This window comes from Labeo rohita, chromosome 3 (assembly GCF_022985175.1).
Source record: "Labeo rohita strain BAU-BD-2019 chromosome 3, IGBB_LRoh.1.0, whole genome shotgun sequence".
NCBI classification, from domain to species: Eukaryota; Metazoa; Chordata; class Actinopteri; order Cypriniformes; family Cyprinidae; genus Labeo; species Labeo rohita.
In genome coordinates, this window is record NC_066871.1 from 42697822 (window position 1) to 42719774 (window position 21953).

At 33.1% G+C, this 21953-nt stretch overlaps 1 protein-coding gene across 1 annotated transcript; it reads right to left on the reverse strand.

Moving 5' to 3' along the window:
* Positions 1–6711: 6711 nt before the first annotated feature.
* On the reverse strand, positions 6712–12704 carry txn2 (thioredoxin 2). The gene is made up of 4 exons (XM_051106702.1): positions 12598–12704; positions 11541–11800; positions 10883–11006; positions 6712–7362 (listed from the first exon to the last, which is right to left on the reverse strand). The coding sequence occupies exons 1-4, from the start codon at positions 12637–12639 to the stop codon at positions 7249–7251; spliced, it is 540 nt and encodes a 179-aa protein (XP_050962659.1). The 5' UTR covers positions 12640–12704; the 3' UTR covers positions 6712–7248.
* Between the last annotated feature and the right edge of the window lie 9249 nt (positions 12705–21953).

The following is a 21953-nucleotide window of genomic DNA, read 5'->3' on the forward strand; positions in this document are numbered from 1 at the left end:
TCATCAAATTATATTAAGAAATGTGTTTAATTTTACATTTATTTGCACATGTGAAAAATAATAATGAATGCAAAAATAAAAAATAAAATAAAAATGTATTTATGTATTTTAATAAATTTTACATATTTGCATGACTAAATAAATGTATTAAAAAATATATATATTTTAAAAAATGAAAACATTATTTGTACTTGTATTTTTTTACATATTTAAAAAATATTACTTTAAAATACTTTTGCACTCTCTCACAGTAGAGCGCTGCAAGAATTACATGTTTTTTGTAGGCCAAAACCTGAAAACTAGTTGTTTTAGAACGTCTGCTTTCACTGCCCTAAAGTCCACTTTCTACTTTTTACAAAGGGCTTTTGGTTAAATGCCTGAAACAGGTCTGTGGTTAACACTGGCTCAGCATATTTTCAATTTAAACCAGATAGTTTTCATATTAAAGTTTTTACTTGCCTTAAAAAAGGTGCTAGCAAGTGTCTAAATAGGACACAAACACACAAAACAGGTAAACTAATCTACTCTAGCAGTGTTGGGTAAAGTTACTTTTAAAAGTAATGCATTACAATGTTGCGTTACTCCATATAAAAAGGTAACTAATTGTGTCGCCTAGTTTGTGTAGCTTATCAAAAGTAATGCATTACGTTACTTTTACTCCTACGCCTCTTCACCTCACTCCAACAAGTTACAACAAAGTAACTTATTTGAAAAAAAGTAAAAGTAATGTGTTATTTTACTAGTTACTTGAAAAAGTAATCTGATTACATAACTGGTGGTACTTGTAATGCGACACTACTCACTAGTTGCTTTCACAGCCTGATTGTGTTTATAATCGCACTTCTGCAAACTATCCTAACTCAAACTTTCAGGGCAAATGTTTTTAAATAAGACTGAAAGATGAGGGAAGCTTAATGTTGATGATGCTGGAGTCACACAATCATGGTGTAGTTTGTTTATAGTCACATTTAGCATTTTACTTCTGTCGACTTTGTTTAGGCGTAAAAAAAAGTTTAAGAAGATTATCATGATAAAATGTGTAAGAATCAAAAACTCATTGGATTTTTGTTGAGGGAACCTGGGTGATGTTAACATCTACGTTAGTCTACAAAAACACATTGTCACTGACTGGCTATTGTTCATTTCTCCTTTCTCACTGGTGTGCAAACTTTAAGACTAGTCAGCCAGATTTGAAACTACAAGTGCAAGAGCAAATATCAAAGGCGACCAGCTCGAGTCATGTAGTGTCGGTTAGCTTCAAACAAACATCTGAAGACAACCGTCTTTCACAAACTATAGCTGAATAAATACACAAAGTGTTACGGTTAGCATCTGAGGTATGTAGCCTAGCGAGAACATTGCAAGTAAGCACTTTTTTTTTGCTTTAAAGTCAAAGAGCCTGAGAAAAAGTCATTAAACATGAGCAAGGGAAAAGTGACGGAGTGTGAAAGAAACGAGAGCGCAGGAATTCTGCAGCGGCGCTTCATCAGCGTGTCTCACTCGCGCTGTTTTTGCCTTATATGGTCACAGAGGACTGTGGTGAGAGAGAGAGAAAGAGAGAGAGTGGGAGAGGGAGAGGGAGAGAGAGAGAGAGAGAGAGGTGGAGGTGTGGTCTATTGTTTGAAAGCGGAAGAGGTGTAGAGTTTCTCTTCCGTCATTCTTTCACCTTCTGCCCGGTTGTTTTTGTCGCAGGTCTGAGTAACGCAACAATGCTCCATTCAGCAGCACATTTACCGCCAATCACTGCTGGATACTTTCCCAGTCATCCCGGTTCAGTGCAAATGGGTAGTTCTCTGACTTATTCAGTACTTTCTACTCGGACAAAAGCGTCAGGTTAATCAGAAGTCTTAGCTTTTTATTCGGAGACTTTGTCTAAGCTGCTCAGATATTTCTCATTTAGTTTCACTTTAAGTACTAAAATGATAAAATCTTTATAGACAACAAAAATTCTAAAAATGAAATTACAAAATAAAAAACTAATTCAAAATATCAAAGCAACAGTATATCAGGGATGCAAAAATAACAGTTTCTCTTTTGAAAGGAAGCTCTTGTGGCTGGTGTGAGGTGATGATATCATATGTGCGGTCAGGTAATGGCGGGTTGTGATTGGTAGCTGGAGTTCTGCTGGATGACATCATGCAGCAAGAAGAACCGCAGCGCAGATGTGTGAGGAACGCGGTGACGCGATGGCGTCATTACAGAAGCGAAATCTGGAAACATCAGTTACTTGTAAAACATCTGCTGTAATTATAGGTACACATGTCGCTTGCGAAAATCATATAACGGCTACTTTGAGAAAGATGTTATAATGAGACTCGACTTGTTTGAGGTTAACATGATGTTGATTTTTTTTTTTTTAAGTTGACAGCTTATAGCTGACATTTCACGAGTTTTGCAGTTCATCTTTAGTAAATATGTCTGGAGGAAATTTGAGTTGTGAAAGTTGCAAATCACACAGCACGAGGTCATTTGTCTCAAAAGAGCAAGACAACTGATGATATACCTGCAGCCGCTGACAGACCGTTAGCATCTTACGTAAAGCACACCTGGTGAACTGATCACTGCATCACTGCGCAGCTTTCTCCTTATGACTGCATGACAGACGGGTCGGTGAATGAGTCCCACAGTTGTTATTTAGGTTACTAATCCTTTAGTAAAAAAGAGCCTCGAGCTGAACTAAAACAAGATCCACCTCTCTAGAGCTTCACACGCGCTCCACAAACAGACCGAAAACCAGTGTTGGAATTGAGGGACGGTCCCGGACTTTCCATACGGGATAAATGACCCCGCTAAAAATAATCCTGGGGTCCCCTGGTGTTTTAATGAAAGTACATCACTAGAAACACAAAACTTTTATTTAATTATTGCGCAGAGACGACGCAACATTGTTAGTCATTTGTCACAGTTTTGTAGGTAATCACGCCGAAAACTCACTCAAGTGCGCCACACGCTGTTTTCTGAAGGAACGTACTGGGATTTTATAGTAGAACAGAAGTTGTGAAAGATTACATTTTCAAATAACTGCTTTCTATTTTAATATATGTTGAAATGTAATTTATTTATGTGATCAAAGATGATTTTTTTGCATCATTACTTTAGTCTCCACTGTCACGTGATTCTTCAGAAATCATTCTAATATGTGACCCTGGACCACAAAATCAGTGTCAGTTTTTTTAAATTGAGCTTTATACATCATCTGAAAGTTGAATAAATAAGCTTTCCATTGATTTATGGTTTGTTAGGATTGAACAATATTTGGCCAAGATACAACTATTTCAGTATATGGAATCTGAGGGTGCAAAAAAGTCAAAATATTGAGAAAATCATCTTTAAAGTTGTCCAAATTAAGTTCTTTGCAATGCATAATACTAATTCAAAATTAAGTTTTGAAATATTTACAGTAGGAAATTTACAAAATATCTTCATGGAACATGATCTTTTGGCATAAAAGAAAAATCGATCATTTTGACCCATACAATGTATTTTTGGCTATTGCTACAAATATACCCCAGCGACTTAAGACTGGTTTTGTGGTCCAGGGTCACATATGCCAATTTGCTGCAGTTTTACTATCATTATGACCTATTTAAGTTGTATTAATTATTTTAAAATTTTCTGCTTTCAATTTAATTTTGGTTAAAAGTTTAGTAATTTGGTTGTTTGTGATATTTTGATTATTTTTTAATATGTCTATATATTCTTGTTTTTATTTTATTTTATTTTATTTTTTAATTAAAACAAAATTTTTCACTTTAGTTTTAGTTAAACCAAATGGATTTTCCCAGCAACTAGTTGAAATAAAATAAGTTTAACTTTTTTTTCCAAGTAAGAAAAATTAATTGTTTTATGGTTTTAGTTAACTATAATAGTCCTGATCTCTTTTTATCAATTTAATGCATCCTTACTAGGGCTGCAAAACAATTAATCATGATTAATCGCATTCAAAATGAAAGTTTGTTTACATACTATACATACCCTCTCTCTCTCTCTCTATACACACATACGCATACATGTATACATTAATGTGTGTGTACTGTGTATGTTTATAATGTATATATAAATACACACATGTATGTATTTAAAGGGGTCATCGGATGCCCATTTTCCACAAGTTGATATGATTCTTTAGGGTCTTAATAAAAAGTCTCTAATATACTTTGATTAAAAATTCTCAATGGTTTTGTAAAACAACACCCTTTTTACCTTGTCAAAATGAGCTCTGCAAAAATCATCTCATTCTAAGGGGTTGTTCCTTTAAATGCAAATGAGCTCTGCTCGCCCCACCCCTCTCTTCTCTCTGTGGAAAGATGCTATTGTTTACGTTAGCTGCATGTAGCGGCATTTAGCTGCGTTTAGCCGCTAAACTTCCTAACTATAAGGCGATCGCAAAGATTCATAAAAAAACCCCTTATACTCACTTCTGCTGTAAGTGAAGCTGGATCATGAATGATTTGCGTGAACATAGACGGATATATGTAGATCAGGAGGCGCATTCCCTTCACAAACAAAGGTAATCCACTGCATCTCCAGTGGCTCAGATGTCGGGATGTAAATGACGACCACTATGTTCATTATTACATCCAGCAACACAACACTTCAGTCGCTCAATCGGAGATATTCTTGTCTAATTTACATTACTGCTCCAGCATTGAAACGAAGAGGGAGGACTGTGACAGCTGATTCGAGTTAAAACGCTCATGTCAATCAACTATTGTGGGAGTGGCCTCTGTGGGTGTGACGGCACACCGACAGGCATTTGAGAATGGCTCGATTTGAAAAAGGGGATATTATTTTTACAGATTAATTAAAAACCGCTGCATGGATTTTTATCATTATAGGGTAGATTTGTACATACACTGCCAACACACATTAATGTTCAAACAGCATGAAAAAGTGAACTTAGCATCCGATGACCCCTTTAAGAAAATTGTTACGTTTATATATTTAAATATTTATATATAATATTAATTATATGAATATAAATATATACATGTAAGTACATGTAAATATTTCTAAAATACATACTGCATGTGTGTGTATTTATATATACATAATAAATACACACTGTATACACACATACGTAAACAAAAGCTTTTTTTTTTTGGATGTGATTAAATGTGATTAATTGTTTGATAGCACTAATATCACAATTTTTATACTAGTATAATACAGGGTTTCTATAGATATGAGCAAGTGAAATTTAAGACTTTTAAAGACCTTTTTAATACCACCTTACATGAAATTTAAGACCTAAACCTGGATTGGAAATACACCTTATATTACATACACATGTAATATTTAATGTGTTCAATGTAAAAAGAAAACTAAACTTCATCGCTGTCATAAATTATATTTATTACTACAATATACAGTGAACTTTTCATAGCAGCAGATAATATTCCACACAAAATATGCTAAAAAAAAAGTACCACATCACTGAGATTTTTGGTGGTGTAAACAATTTATTCTGAAACAATATATATATATATATATATATATAATTTTTTATCAGTGTTCTATCAGCTTTTACATATTTTTACATCTTCATATTTTTACTTACCTTTATGAAGGCCTATTTTAACCTTTTAAATGCAAATTTAAAACAGCAATAAATAATGTTATGAGATGTATGTTTTAACTATATTTACAATTATTGGGGGGATAATATACATCTTTATTTTGCAATAACAACTGGCTGAATGTACATTTATCCCACTTATTACACAGCTGCTTGATAGATTATTAGATGTTTCGTGTTAAAATTATTAGACACGAAACACTGATCCGAGCTGAAATATTTGAACGCAAAGCTTCCATGAAGAAATCAGTTGCTAGCAAATGGCAAATTCAAACTAGACATTTTAGGGATACAGTGCAGTCATACCAGTTTTCTTACACAACATTTCACCTTTTTTTCCAGACTTTTTTTTTACTTATATTTTTGGGCTTTTTATGCCTTTTATTGTGATAGGACAGTAGAGAGATGACAGGAAAGAGCTGGGAGGAGAGAGGGGAGCGGGATCGGCAAAGGACCTCGAGACGGGAATCGAACTCAGGTCACCGTGAGCGCAGTTGCGCTATACATCATAACAAGATCATATCATAAATAACATCATAACAAGAAATAGTTTAATAGCTATGATACTGGGTTTGAAACCAAATGTTTGCATAGTTATGACAGAAAACACTAGCATCTAACAATGCATTGGAAAAACAATCTTAAAAAATTAAGTTTATGCATAAACCCAAATAGGAAATAAAACGGTTATCGAATAAGCATGTGTCCTATTCTGTGTCCTAAACTCCTGAAACATTGGTGTCTCATTTTAGAGCAGTCAATACAATTTAAAAGAAGTCAATTAAATCTGTAAGTGAGGGTGGGTGTGTGGAAAAATTCAGATGTAATCCCCTTTGTAATCACTGGCATTTTTCAAAAGTAACTGTAATTTAATTACATATTTTTTCTCAGTAACTGTAACTAATTACAATTACATTTATTTTGTAATTAAATTACGTAATTCCGTTACATGTCACTAGTTACTCCACAACACTGGTATTTATGTAAACTTTTATTCTGAATGCGATTAACCACAACTTATCATTTTGCTGCCCTAATCCACACTTAATAAAAATAGTTTTTACTGCACCAAAATTTGTATTTAAAACAAGACTATAAGACCAGAATATGAAACACAAGCCCACAGCTGTGAGTTAAATATAGTACAGTTGCTTTATTCATAATTTCATCTGACTAGTTGGTTATATTACAGTTTATATGAGTTGAAGTCTAAACAAAACCATCATTAATCCCATGCATCCTGCGCAAAATTCACAGTCAGATCCAAAAAAGAAAGAAAACCAACAGAAACAAACACACCCTGATCATCACACACGTTCACATTAGTAGGCATTCAGGTGTAAAACAGCAGAGCGAGAGGAAGCGCCCTCATGTGGACCAGATGAGGATCTGCGTCTGCCGTACCATCGATCCTTCAGTTCTCCTCCAAAGCAAAGTACAGCATTTACAGAACGTCCGAGAACACACTACTACATTTTTACCGTGGTAAAACACAATGCACTGCCACAAACCCTCTAAAAACACATAACAACATACACACAGTTAAGGAAAGCAGGAGAGATGGAGAAGCAAAGACATTCTGGTGCAGTTTGTCTGTGTCTGTAATTAAATGTAATAGAGTTTCCAGCGGGAGGTGGGCGGGGCTAGAGGTGGGGTGAGTGACAGCTACACTATCCAATCAGCTTCTCCACAAAAGAATCCAGCTGGTCTTCATCTTTGATCCCCACAAACTGGTCGATGACATCACCGCCACGCATAGCAATCACCGTGGGAACTGCTGACACCTACAGCAAATCAGGAACAATCAACATCCCATAATAATTTGCTGTCTGTTTATTTGGTGTCCCAGAATGTGCTAGTAATTGACAGTCAGTGACCATGAATATTTGACAGCTCAAAAGGGCTATTTTAGTATCACTGAGATGCTATTTTTATTAACAGAAAATATAAAAATAAACAAATTCAAGCTATGTTGTATTTAACTGTAGTTGTATTATTTTTTTTGTTTGTCACTTTATAAAAATATTTTGTCTATACAATTTAATTATTTTTTATTTCAGTTTTAGTAGTACATATTTTAATACTAGTTAAACTAAATAAAAATGAAAAATATATTGCCTTATCAGCTAGCTGAAATGAAACAAGTTTTTATATTTTACTTTATTTCAGTTAAAGTTTTTGATTTATCTCTAGTCAAAATTTGTTTCTTCATTTTCTGCTTCTTCTGGTTTTTGTTTTAGTGAACAATAATAACCCCGCTGATGAATGCTAATATTGACCAATCAGACAAGTATTTCAGAGAAATGATAATAGACAGTAGAGAAATGCATTGTATTTGCATGTATTTCTATTGTTTACATAAATGAGAACTTTACAATGTGAAAATACAATGTATTTATTTAGATTTTATTTAATTGTTTTCTTTGAGACATTGTTATTTTAGTAATATTTTAAATTAGTTTTGCTTTTATTTCATTTTAATTTTAGTTTTAGTAATTTTGTTATGTGATTTTGTCATTTGTTTATTTTTTTAGTAGTTTACAAGGTTTTTATTATTTTATTATTTTCAGTTTTAGTAATTTTAGGACCTCAAATTAAACAAAATGAAAGTATAAGATAAATTAAATTTTTATAAGTTTTTAGATTTGTGTTTTTTTTAATGGTTTTAGTTAGCAATAACAACCCTGCTAAAACATGCATAATGTCAACATTTTTATGGTGGTCACATTGTTAAAATTTAGTTCATAATCAGTTTTCACCTTATAGAAGTCCATTAACAAAATAAGTGAAGTATAAAGCTGAAAGTGTGATGTTAAGGGTGTTTTTCAAGATGCCCTGGAGTTTGAGTGATGATTCAAATGAATTAATTGGATGTGAAAATGAAAGTGATTCAGTTTGAGATTTAATAAGTTTTTCAACATTTACCACAGGTCTAAACCTATCATATACTTCAGCCTCGTTAATACTGAGGAGACTGATGTAAAAATGACTAATGGCTGATGTGTGTTTATGTTTGAAGGAGAAGTCCACTTCCAAAACAAAGATTAACATATAATGTAGTCACCCCCTTGTCATCCAAGATGTTCATGTCTTTCTTTCTTCAGTCGTAAAGAGTAAAAAAGACGAGCGTTTGGCATTAAAAAGTATATAAGTTGTATTCTTTTTATGAAAATAACAGATCGTTTCGCTAGATAAGACCCTTTTTCCACAGCTGAGATCATTTACAACCACATTTAGGATCGTTTGAAGGACTGAATAAACTGTATTTCGGAAGTTCAAAATCGGGGCACCACATCAGTCCATTATATGGAGAAAAATGCTGAAATGTTTTCCTCAAAAAACAGAATTTCTTCTCGACTGAAGGAAGAAAGACATAAACATCTTGGATGACAAGGGGGTGAGTAAATTATATGTGAATCTTTGTTTTCACTTCTCCTTTAAGAGGCAGTTCAGGTCTCGTACCAGATTTATTTAGGCATTATTTATACAAGTAAACTATTTATTCATATTTTAAATTTGCTTCTATTTTTTTTTTAGTTGACTTAATTTATAGTAATTTTATTTTGTGCTTTTGTTGTTTTTATTTAGTTTTTGTGCCTAGTTTAAATACTACTGTTTAGGTTTAATTCTTTTTTTATTTCAGTTTTAGTTTTAATTTATTTCCAGTTATTGTAGTGCATAAAACAAATTCAAATGACAAACACACACAACCAAATTCAGGTTTAACTTATTTCAGTTAATTTCCAAGGCAACATTTACCTCTTTTCTAATTTAATATATAAATACACTACCAGTCAAGAGTTACTGAACAGTAAGATTTGTAATGGTTTTTAAGTCTCGTCTGCTCACCAAGCCTGCATTTATTTGATCCAATGTACAGTAAAAACAGTACAATTATGGAATATTTTTACTATTTAAAATAACTGCTTTCTATTTGAATACATGTAAAAATGTAATTTATTCCTGTGATTTCAAATTATTATCTTATTATTATCAATGTTTAAAATTTGTTGCTGCTTAATATTTCTGTGGAACCAGTGATGCATTTCATTTTTCAGGATTATTTAATGAATAAAAAGTTGGAAAGAGACAAAAATCTTTTTTAGCATTACAAATGTCTTTACTCTCTCTTTTGATCAATTTAATGCATCCTTACTAGGGCTGCAAAACAATTAATCATGACTAATCACATTCAAAATGAAAGTTTGTTCACATACTATGTGTGTGTGTACTGTGTATATTTATATATAAACACACACATGTACATGTATACATTCAGAAAAACTGCTAGATTTATATATAAAATATTTCTATTAGTACTGTCAAACGATTAATCACGATTAATCACATCCAATAATTTTTTTTACAATAATGTTTTTTTACAAAATATATGTGTACTGTGTTCATTTATTATGTTTATATAAATACACACATATACATGCATATTTTAGGAAAAAATGGTTAGATTTATATATATTTATGCCGTCAAACAATTAGTCATGATTAATCACATTCAAAATAAAAGTACATATAAAAAAGTAAATATAAATACACACGTATATATTTAAGAAAAATGTTAAGTTTAAATTTTTTCAACATTTATATATAATATGAATTATAGAAATATAAATATATACATGCAAGTAGATTTCAAAGCTGAATTTTTAGCATCATTATTCCAGTCACATGATCATTCAGAAATCATTTTAATATTTTGATTTGCTTCTCAAAAAAAAAAAAAAAAACATTTTTTATTATTAATATTGTTGAAAACAGCTGAGTAGATTTTTTTCAGGTTTCTTTGATAAATAGAAAATTCAGAAAAATAGCATTTACTTGAAATAGAAATCGTTTGTTACATATAATTGTCTTTATCATCACTGTTGATCAATTTAAAGCATCCTTGCTAAATAAAAGGAAATAATAATAAATAATAATAAATGATAATAATAAATGTTTCTTGAACAACAATTCAGCACATCAGAATGATTTCTAAGGAATCATGTGACACTGAAGACTGGAGTAATGATGCTAAAAATTTAGCTTTTAATCAAAGGAATCAATTACATTTTAATATATATTCAAATAGAAAACAGTTATTTTAAATGGTAAAATATTTCAAAATTGTACTGTTTGCTGTACTTTGGATCAAATAAATACAGGCTTGGTGACCAGAAGAGACTTCTTTAAAAAAACATTACAAATCCTACTGTTCAAAAACTTTTGACTGGTAGTGTATATTTTATTTCAATTAACAAAATGTTATTATTAGTTTTAGCTAACGATCACAGCCCTGTGTCATACCCCGTACTCGATGGCGAGGTCTGTGTGTTCATCGATGTCGACTTTGGCCATGGCAACTCGACCCTTCTGTTTGGCGATGGCCTTTTCCAGCCGCGGGCCGAGGATTTTACAGGGGCCGCACCACCTACAACACAAACACACGGCAGAAATCAGCTGATTTCACTTTATACGCCATCACATATTACCAAATGAACATGACCCACTGAAGAATCACACAAAACTATAATCACACCACTGTGATCTCTGAGCCACAACAACGAGGCTCACAGAAACTGACGTGATCTCTGAATGAACACAAACCTGTCAGTGAGTTGTCAAACACACACAACGCTCTATAAATAACACAACACCTGTTCCACCTACTATTTTAAAGAAAAGTTTCAAAATAACGTCATGCGGTGTAACCATCCTGTACACATTAATCACGCTAAATATGTTTTTCAGTGTAAAACATCTTGATTTTTTATTTAAATATTATGAATTAGCACTGTTTTCGATGACGCAACACATTACATTTTACAATCTGAACACACACTGCCTTATTAAAATAAAGAAATGTTAAAAAATCTAGATATAGTGTACATTTAGATGCTTCAGATGAAACTGTGAGTGAATAACGATCACTGACTGTAATCAGCATGAGGTTTCATGTACGTACTGTGCATGGAAGTCGATGAGGACGGGCAGCTGGCTGTTGATGACTCTCTCGGTGAAGTCTTCGTGGTCCTGCACGTTAAACGACACGCTCCTGGAGGAGGACAGAGGGAGGCGGTGCGGGAGCGACCGCGAGAGGAACGGCTGCGATGTGTTCAGACAGGAAGAGAAGGACGAGGAGCACGAGATGACGCCGGCCGGCAGACGCTGCAAATCTCTGACAGAAACACCACAAACCCTCCGGACCAGGAGCCTGAAAGCCATCTGACACCACAGAGAGACAGACCATTATTATTAAACATCATCATCATATTAGACAACTCTGATAAAATTCGTTCAATGCTCATTTTAATCAACTTTTTAATTCTTGTTGTGTAACTGATGCAGTTTATTTATAATAAATCAGATCAAAATATACATATAAATACTTAATATGTTCTATATTATTTTTACTTACTAATATTTTATGTAATTATCATACACTAAGTTTTATTACTTTTTATATTTAAACTTTTTTTTTTTACTTACAGAAATTCTCTCTCTCTATAATATTAATATATATATGAAAACATTCTACAAATTGTTTTATAATAATCATACATTTATATTTTAATAATCTAATATGATTTTGCGGCACTACTTTTTTTTAAAAGCATACATAATCATACATAATCGCAATTCAGCGATGTTTTAAATATAATACTATTTTAAAAAGAAGCAAATATTATTAAAACACCATTCAATGTAAAATCCTGTCAGTGTTATGAAACACTGTTTCCTGTTTCAGACAGTCTGACAGACGCGGAGTCTTTATCCAGTCGTCGCTCATCATGTGCGCTTATGCTCGTGTCTGTAGTTTTTCACGTTTTATCAGCGGTTGTGTGTAAATCTGTGTGGTTTTTAACCTCCACGTGACTTTGAGCTTTGATGCTTCACGTATATATTTATAATAAATATAATGCGTTTATGAACGCGTATGTAACGCGTCGCATCGGATTATTTCAGCTTCGCTGTTGTTTTATATGTTTGTGATAGTTACGAGACATTAAATAAACTCTTACCGTGAGCTCTGGAGTCCTCTGGTCACACGGACACTGACGCATTTCCCCTCACGCGGAGCAGCTGATGCGTCACAACGACACTTCGCGGCGTGGAGATGAACTGCGACGACAACACCGCGGTTAACTACAATACAGCGTGATATATGCGAGACACAAGTTACACCTGCTGTAGTGCTGCTGTTAAAAATAAATAAATAAAAATAATAACGTAGTGGACACTGGTTGTAATGTTGGAAATTAAATTAAATTAAATTAAGTTAGTTTAAATTTATTTTAATTTAAAAAGTTAAGAATTTAAAAAGTGGGCACTGCACAGTTTAGAAATAAAATAAAGTAAAATAAAATAAAAAAAAATATATATTTTTTTCCATCTAATCTAATCGTCTCTATTTCCTCTACTCCGTTTCCTAATAAAATAGAATAAAATAAAATAGAATAAAATAAAATAAAATAAAAAAAAATATATATATTTTTTTTTTTTTTTTTAGATTAAATTAAATTTAAAAAGTAAAAAAAAAAAAAAAAAAAAAAAAAAAACTCAAGTGGGCACTGACTGCAGAGTTTGGAAATAAAATAAAATAAAATATAAAATAAAACAAAATAAAGTATCATAGTGGACACATATTGTTGTTGGAAATCAAATTAAATAAAATATAAAAAGTTAAAAAACATCAGGTGGACATTGACTGCAGTGTTTGGAAATAAAATAAAATAAAATAAAATAAAATAAAATAAAATAAAATAAAATAAAATAAAATATTCTTTTCCATCTAATCTGTTTCCTAATGGAATCAAAATAATAATAAAATAAATAATAAAATAAAATAAAATTATGATAAAAATAAGATAAAAATAAAATTAAATAGAAAAATAATAATGAAAATAAAATAAAATAAAATTTAAAATGTAAAACTGTAACTGCTCACTAAGTTTTGTAACTAAAAATAAAATAAAATAGTGGACACATATTGTAATGTTGGAAATTAAATTACATTAAATATAAAATGTTATAACAAAAACATCAAGTGGGCATTGACTCTAGTGTTTGAATATATATATATAACAAAATTGGAAAAAATAATACAATTAAAATAAATGAATGATATAATAAATAAAATAATATTTTAATGAATAATAAAATAGAATACACATCCAGTGGTCAGTCACTGTTCCATCCCCCCTCCCCTCTATTTGTCTCTATTTCCTACTCTGTTTCCTGACTAAGATCCTAATGTTGATGTCAGTCAGGAATCATGATGGACTTTAAATGTGTTGGTCAGAGCTTCTGTCCTGCCATCTGTCTCATAACTGACGGACAGACAGATCTAAAAAAAAAAAAAGGCGAGCTGCACGTATCCTGCTACTGAAGGGCACGACATGAAAGACGGACAGAGAGAGAGAGAGAGAGAGAGAGAGAGAGAGAGACTGAGAGAGATGCTGATTGGTCTTTCAGGGCTCCATGGCAACAGATGCTGAGTGTGTTTGATGCGACATGAAGCCGTCACACTGTAAGTGGCTCTTCATGTTGATCTGTGTGTAAATCTGACCTCTTCATCAGGTACATGTTTGTTTCTCATTCACTTTGTCAGTTTCTCTCTCTTCGTCTCAATCTTATCTCTTGCTGTGTCTCTCTGTTTTGTATTTCAGTGTGATTTATTCTTGTCATCATTCATGATGATGCTTCCGAAATAATTTAACTTTACTAGAAGAACATGCTAAAACCATGATTACCATATTTATATGGTATTGTTTTTACATGATACTTTACATGATCTTTACAGGATTAATATCATGGTCTATGTGCAAAAAACACTTAAGTACAATAGGATTTTGTTGGTGTTGTTGTTGTTGTTTATAATTGCAACTAAAAACCTAAGAAGTACTTTCCTTCTCTGTTAATCAGAAGCAGAAATGTATATTATAAATACGTCTAAACATATTCATCATTATTTACTGTGATAGTACTGTGTATATTTGTTTGAACTGATTAAACAGGAGTGACATCTGTATTAATCTGCAGTGTGAACGTGGCTTTTATTGAGTTGAAGACATTGATCTCTGCTGTTCCTCCTCCAGACCAACATGGACGAAAGTGCAAAAAGTTCTCCTGGATTTGGGATCATCGCCAAAGAAATCATCAAAACTAATGGCGATAACAGAAAGCGTCACACGGTTAACCTCCGTCCCGCTCCACTCTTTCGGACGGTGGGTCTGACGGGTCTGTCTGCTAGTTTACCGCCCCACCGTCGCCTGCGTTCGGTCCTAAACACGACCCGAAACACTTCAGGTCAGTCTGTTGATCGATCCGACCCGTTAACAGATCAAACTCACCGAAATTCAACCTTAAATGGACTCAAATGCATTCAGGACAAGCCACTGCCCAAAATTTTACATGCAAAACCTAAAAAAGATGAGATCACCATGAATCAACAGCTTCAAACGGTTGACATTCAGTGCTGGCATCACGGCAGGAGGCTAAATGCTACAGCGAGGACCCGCGGTAGAGACACAAAAATAAGGACTGAAAAGGAAGAGTATTTGTTTGAAGAAGTTTGGCGGGAACAGGCACCTAAAGTGATGAGAAAGAAAAATAAACACATAAAAATGAGACATGAAGAGGTGTCAGACCTCAGCCAGTGGATACAGAGTTTAGAAATAACAGACAGCAGGAGGAAACAAACCACAAAACAACACTGGAACCCCATGAGTGGGAAATGGGCGGGGTCTTTGTGTAAAGGGGCGGGGCAAACACAGAGGGACCGACGCCCACATTTCTTGCCGCCCATCACTCAAAGCGACTGCTTGCTTAACGTCCCTTTGCTGCTTCCAGACAATTCACCGCCTCCATCACCCTGCTCTCCATCAGACATCCTGTTTTTTCCTCTGTCTGTTCCTCACATCCAGCCTTTTCCTAGAGAGAAATGAGGAGACGCACCAGCTCAACCTGACTGACTCTGTCAATCACTACATACACTACCAGACAAAAGTTTGGACAAACCTTTTTGTTTTTATTATTATTATTATCATTATTATTTATTAGCATTAATTAAAAAGAAAGAAAGAAAAACAGAAAGTAAATAAATAATAAAATGATTTGTTTTGCAATGTATATCTGTAAACAAACTATTTAAAGGGAGTGTTCACACCGAAATGACAATTTTGTCATTATTTACTCACCTTCAAATGTAATTTGCGAAATAAACATAATTTATTCAGTTATAGCATTAAAATGTACTAATATAAGTCAGTTTTATTATAGATACACAAAACAAAAACGTAATCAAACAAATGTTAACTAAAATAAAATAAAATATAAAACAAATATAAAGAGCATTTTTATTTTAGCTAGTTGCCAGGGTAATGTTTCTTATTTTATTTAGTTTTGTGTGATTTACTAAAATAGCTACAACTAAAATAAATAAATAAATAAATAAAATAAAATGTAAAAAAGCTGCATAGACATATGTTAAGAAATACTAATATTGACAAAAACACAACAAAATTACTAAAACTTTAAGTGAAATTAAAATGAAAATAGGAATTATAAAAAAGCGTACAAATTATTAATAAAAATATAATACTTTGTCCATGATACTAATATAACATACAAAAATGTACGTTTGTGTTCACATTTATCTCAATATACAAGAACCTTCTCAACCAAAACTACATGAACTAAGCTAACTTGAGAATGATGAAAATAAAATGGAAGTAAATTCACCACATACACAAACATGTGAAGAAAGTACTATATATTGGATATTTTATTTTTAATATATATGATACAAGTTGTATCCATCTATCTATCTATCTATCTATCTATCTATCTATCTATCTATCAAAATATTTCTTCTTAAAAACAGTTTATTGGGTATTATATTATAAAGAGGCATATGTCATGATCAGCATTCCCTAAGAAGTTTTCATACAGTGCCAGCTATTGGTCCTTAAATAAGTGCTCTTAGTGGACCAAAGTTTAACTGCTAGTGGTTCAGTTTGCATTAGCTGTAGATGTTGTTATTACATCTATGGGACAAAAAGCATCTTTGTCTATTAATGGTGTTAGATCATGCTGATATTCTGCCAACAACACCATAAATCTCTATGAAAGGCTTCAACCATGGCATTAAAAAAACATACAACAAAAACAAACAAACAAACAAACAAAAACATTGTTTTTCTTTGGTCAGATATGATAACACAATTTACTTTAACCTTCACCATGTGTTTTAATTCAGTGCAACATATCACTTGATTGAATATTGTAGGGATGATGAAATTAATAAAAATATATTAACCACAAAAGAAATGCATGATTTTCCATGCATGAAGATCGTAGTTTTGAAATTCCCTGATGTTTCCTGATGACTGTAGGAACCCTGAAAGTATCTGGATATATTGTGAGTGAAGTGAAGTGACTTGATATTAACTTCACCTCAGCAGACAGTGATGGATCTTATAAAGTCATAATCAATCATTTTACAGTTTGATTAATCTCACTAAATTATTTTTAGGTGCGTTCACGCCATATCGAAATTCCCGTAATTACGAGATTCCAACTTGTAAAAAGCGTCTATGTCCTCGTAGAACTCATAATTACAACTTGTGAACTGGGAGTCTTCTGAGAGCTACGACTTGTACCACATGACCGCTGTACCACCTGACCAACGTGGGCTCTATTTAGGCACTGATAGTGTTGCCATAGAAAAGCATAATTTTGAGTCTGAGGATGTGAACAGCTCCGAGTAGAACGTCACAATTTGTCATCTCCAAATTACAATATGACGTGAACGCAGCATGTGTCTGTAGTGCTGGATATCAGTCATGTGATCAGCTGCAGCCCAATCACAGCCATACTGATATTCAGATCAACAGATCACTCTTACTCATGTGATATGAATTAAATATTGAAACATGATGAAAGCAGGAAGATCCAGAACTACAGCTGTAACCATCACTGACTACTGAACGGTAAGATCCTCAGAGAGGAAGAACAACAGAATGGCAAGAATGTGTGAATGTGAATGTGTGTAGATGTGTGTTAGTTACAGGAAGAGAATGACACCGTTCTTCTGTCATAGTCCAGATACACTCTCACACGCTCAAGATACTGTTTAACATGAAAACCAGACCCTAAAGACAGTCCATATTCATGATACCAGACATCACTTCTAAGGAAATCATGTCCCTTCCTTTGAAGCTGTTTGATGCTGTAGCTACTCCAATATTCCAGCATCGAACTCTGTTTAACCTCCACATCCCAGCAGTGTGTTCCTGAGTTAAAACCCTCTGAACCCAGAACACAAGAATAATAGTCAAATCTCTCTGGATTATCAGGGAGCAGTGCTTTTTTCATGCTGTTTCTCACACTGGTCAGATCATCAGACAGCACTAGTTGTGGATTTGCAGTGTTTGGATCCAGAATCACAGGAGCTGATGAGACACAATCAACAGGTGTTTTTATTCTGATGTTCATGTAATGATTCAAACATTTGTGTTCATCAGGAGAAACTGATATTTTAGAAAAGGTTAAATAAGAATCAACACTAAATGTCATATATGTAAGTATATTTACTGAGTAATCCAGTAATTTCAGTGTAAAAAAAAAAAAAAAAAAATACAAATAATAAAAGATGCTGCCAGCTTTGTAAAGTCATTTTTACACCACTCTAATTTATCTCCCAATCTCAGGAGAAAATTGTCATTGTCACCCCTCCCTACAAAATAGTGGATTACTCACTATACTTTTTTGGCATTTATCAATATATATGTTTGTCATTCTACAGAAAACAAAAATATTAACAAAATCAAAGATATGAGCCGGGGACTTCTCCAACTTGTCCATGCTTAGATCAGAACTACTATGCGTCATCCATGCATAATTTTACTCGGCAAATTGCAGTTCTCATTTCTGATATCAATTGCACCATCTAGTGGTCTGTTATTTTACGACAAAAACCGCTACAACTGACAACAGACAGCTGCAGCGGGTACTGCGAGTCGTGTTGAGGTAATAAAATATGATGAAATTAATATTTTGTGTTAAATTATTTACATATGTGGCAAGTAGCCGTATAATAACAAACATAATTTCACAGTGGAGTCTTGTATCACCCTGAAAATGTTTCTTTTTACATACAAATCTAGGGATGCACCGAAATGAAAATTCTTGGCTGAAACTGAAACTGCTTTGTAATAATTATTTATTATTTTATTAATTAATATAGTCATTTTGTAAGACTTCTTAATTTAACTCAATAATATTAATGATACTGAATAAAAAAGCCAATAAAGTTGGACAGAAAATATATGAATATTAAATCTCAATATATTATTAGTATTCAGTTCTATTAAAACAGAATATAACTTTTTTTTTTTACTTAATTTTCAAAATAATGTATAATCCTACAAAGCTATTATTATAAGAGCATGTGAGCAGAGCACACAGTCAAGTGTAAGCCCTTTGGGTCAGGCGAGGGGAGGGGCGATAATGGTAGCGCCAGTAGTAGCTTCCTCACGTCTCATTAAGGGGAAAAAGACAAACACCTGTGCCGTATTTCTAATGGAGGTGATAAAGGTATGAGGTTTGCTGTTGTTTGGGGGCTGGTTGTATGTGCGGGCTGCTGAGCTTCTTGCCGAGGCTACCGTGCCGGGACGTGTTCGAAGCGATTGGGAGGGATAGTTTTGGAGTTTCTCTAACTAAAGTTCGGCGGCCGCCGGTTATTTTCCCGAACGCTGTAATTCCCCACGTCCGGTAGCGGGTAAGAGGGCCAGCAGTCCATTATTTGTCTTTATGGTTATTAGCGTTTGTATCTAGTAAGTGTTTTCTTTGCCGGGGGAATCCTGGTTTAGTGTGAATGATTAATTATTACTGGTCCCCCGGCACTTGTATTTGTGTTTGTATTTGTGAATGTGTGTGTGTGTGTGTGTGTGTGTGCGCGCGCAGGGGGTATTAGGGCAGGTTATAATCATTCATGTGTTAATTTTCATACAGTTTTATATTGACGACGGCTAAGTAGTTAGCCAGAGTGGTTTTGGCATACATTGAGTGATTTCTTTGGTGTGTATAGATGTGACCCCCCAGGGGTCGCACTCCCCAGTTTGGGAACCACTGAACTAAGCTAACCTGAAAATGTCAATAAATAAATGTTCTTTCATGAAACTCTAGATGGCGCAGGCTGACGGGTTGTTAACATAACTGGTGATATTCACAGCCTTATACCACTTGGCAAAAGCTGATTGGTTCACATCGCGTATGCAGCCAGTTAGTTTGAACCTTTAGCTTTAAATGTCTGGTTGGCATTCACTTGAGCCTTTTGCAGCAGTGTGCTTTGAGTTCCTCTGAAACCCTCCACCTTCCCCAGCTCCACCTGTATAGATCTGCTATGGGTTATTTTGTATGCTATTGTGCAGCAGCAGTATGTCTTAAATACTCACAGCACTGGCAGTAGCAAGTTCCTGTACTTGCTTGCAGCAGCAATAATCTACAACTACAGCAATAACATAGCAGCAGCAATTCAGCAGCAGCATAGCAGATCTATTCCGCCAAGACCAAATACATTAACAGTGTCATATACATTACCATGATAAAATCTTCCAAGTGTTGTCATGGAAGAAATGAAAACAAAGAAAAATAAAATGAAAATAAATTCACCACATACACAAACATGTGAAGAACGTACTCTTTACTGGATTCTCTTCTTCTTCTTCTTCTTCTTCTTCTTCTTCTTTTTTCTTCTTTTTTTCTTTCTTTCTTTCTTTTTGGTTTAGCAAATATTTCTGCTTATAACATTTGAACCAACAACATCAACAGAATATTTTATTAGGTATTATATTGTAAAAAGGCATAAAATACTGGAACATGATGAAGCAGGAAGATCCAGACCTACAGCTGTAAAAAATACTGTGAATTTAATGGTAAAAGACTACAAAAATGCTACAGTAAAAAAACTGTTAAATGGTTAACAGTAAGTTCCCCTACTATATACGGTGAAAAACCGTATTGGACATTGGAAGTGGAAAAGAACATATAATCTACAGTGAATAACCATAAATTTCCTTGACATTCCCAGAATTCCCTGTGGTACTTTCCAAATGTGATGGTTTTTTTTTTTTTTTTTTTGTTTTTTGAAATAACTATGTTTCTTCATAGTTTTTTATTATCAGTTTTGTACATTAGGGTTGTAGGTTACATCTAATGTTGATAAATGAATGGTTATTGCATTATTTCAGTTTCATGTTTGTTACCATGATTTTTTTGTTACCATGTGTTTGTGTGAATGACACTGTGCACCTCCTACATATGTTAATATTTAAAAGCTCCTTGTGATGGGCTTTGGCTCATCCTGTGACTTTCTCATCACCACCTGCATTTGGTGGTTATCAGTGTATTACAAAGGTACAAAACAGATTTCAGTACTTCAATAGGTTGGTATATTAATATTATATCAGTTAATGACATTACGGTATTTAAATGTAAAATCTAAGTTAAAAGCGTAAAACCAAATACATTGCCACTTTATTTTTTTTACAGTAAAATTCCGGCAAACACAGCTGCCATTTTTTTTACCATAAATTTTATGGAATTTTTAGTAACACTTTACAATACGCATGCACAAATAGGCTTTAATTCATGCTTAATTAATGCAGAGATAATCACTAGTTAATGTATAATTCATGAAGAACTAAAACATTTATTAATGATTACTGCATCAGCAACTAATGAATATTCTATATGATTCATAGATAAAATAATCAATAAATTGTTATTAGTTAAATGTGTCATAATGTATTAATTCCCTAATAACTTATTTAAAATAATGATGTAAATTCATATGTTAATGCCACAGTGGTCAAAGCTATGTACTTCAACTTCTAGTTGTTGCAAATGTATCATTATACTGTGACTTTACTTGTTGAGGCACAGAACTATTAACTAATTGTTAGGTAATATGTCATTGTGGTCATGGATTTAGAATTAGTTAGTTAGTCATGTGCCTCAACAAGTAAAGTCATAACATAATGATATCTTTGCAAATCATTAGCTAATGATTAATTAAAGCAGACAACTGGAAAATGAAATGCGTGGCTTCAACCCATTGTGGTAATTAACACATGAATTTACACTATTAGTTAATAAAATAAGTTATTAGGTAATTAATACATTATGACACATCTAACTAATAACAATTTATTGATTACTTAATTTATGAATCATATAGAATGTTCATTAGTTGCTGATGAAGTAATTATTAATAAATGGTTTATTTTTTCATGAGTTATATATTAACTCATGATTACTTCTGCATTACTTAAGCATGGATTAATGCATATTTGTGCACCCGTATTGTAAAGTG

Coding starts and splice junctions, on each gene's coding strand:
- txn2 (XM_051106702.1), bottom strand. CDS start 12,639: ATGCGTCAGTGTCCGTGTGACCAGAGGACTCCAGAGCTCACG. Junction 11,801..12,597: donor AGAGGACTCCAGAGCTCACG/GTAAGAGTTTAT, acceptor CTGTGGTGTCAG/ATGGCTTTCAGGCTCCTGGT. Junction 11,007..11,540: donor CTCATCGACTTCCATGCACA/GTACGTACATGA, acceptor TTTGTGTTGTAG/GTGGTGCGGCCCCTGTAAAA.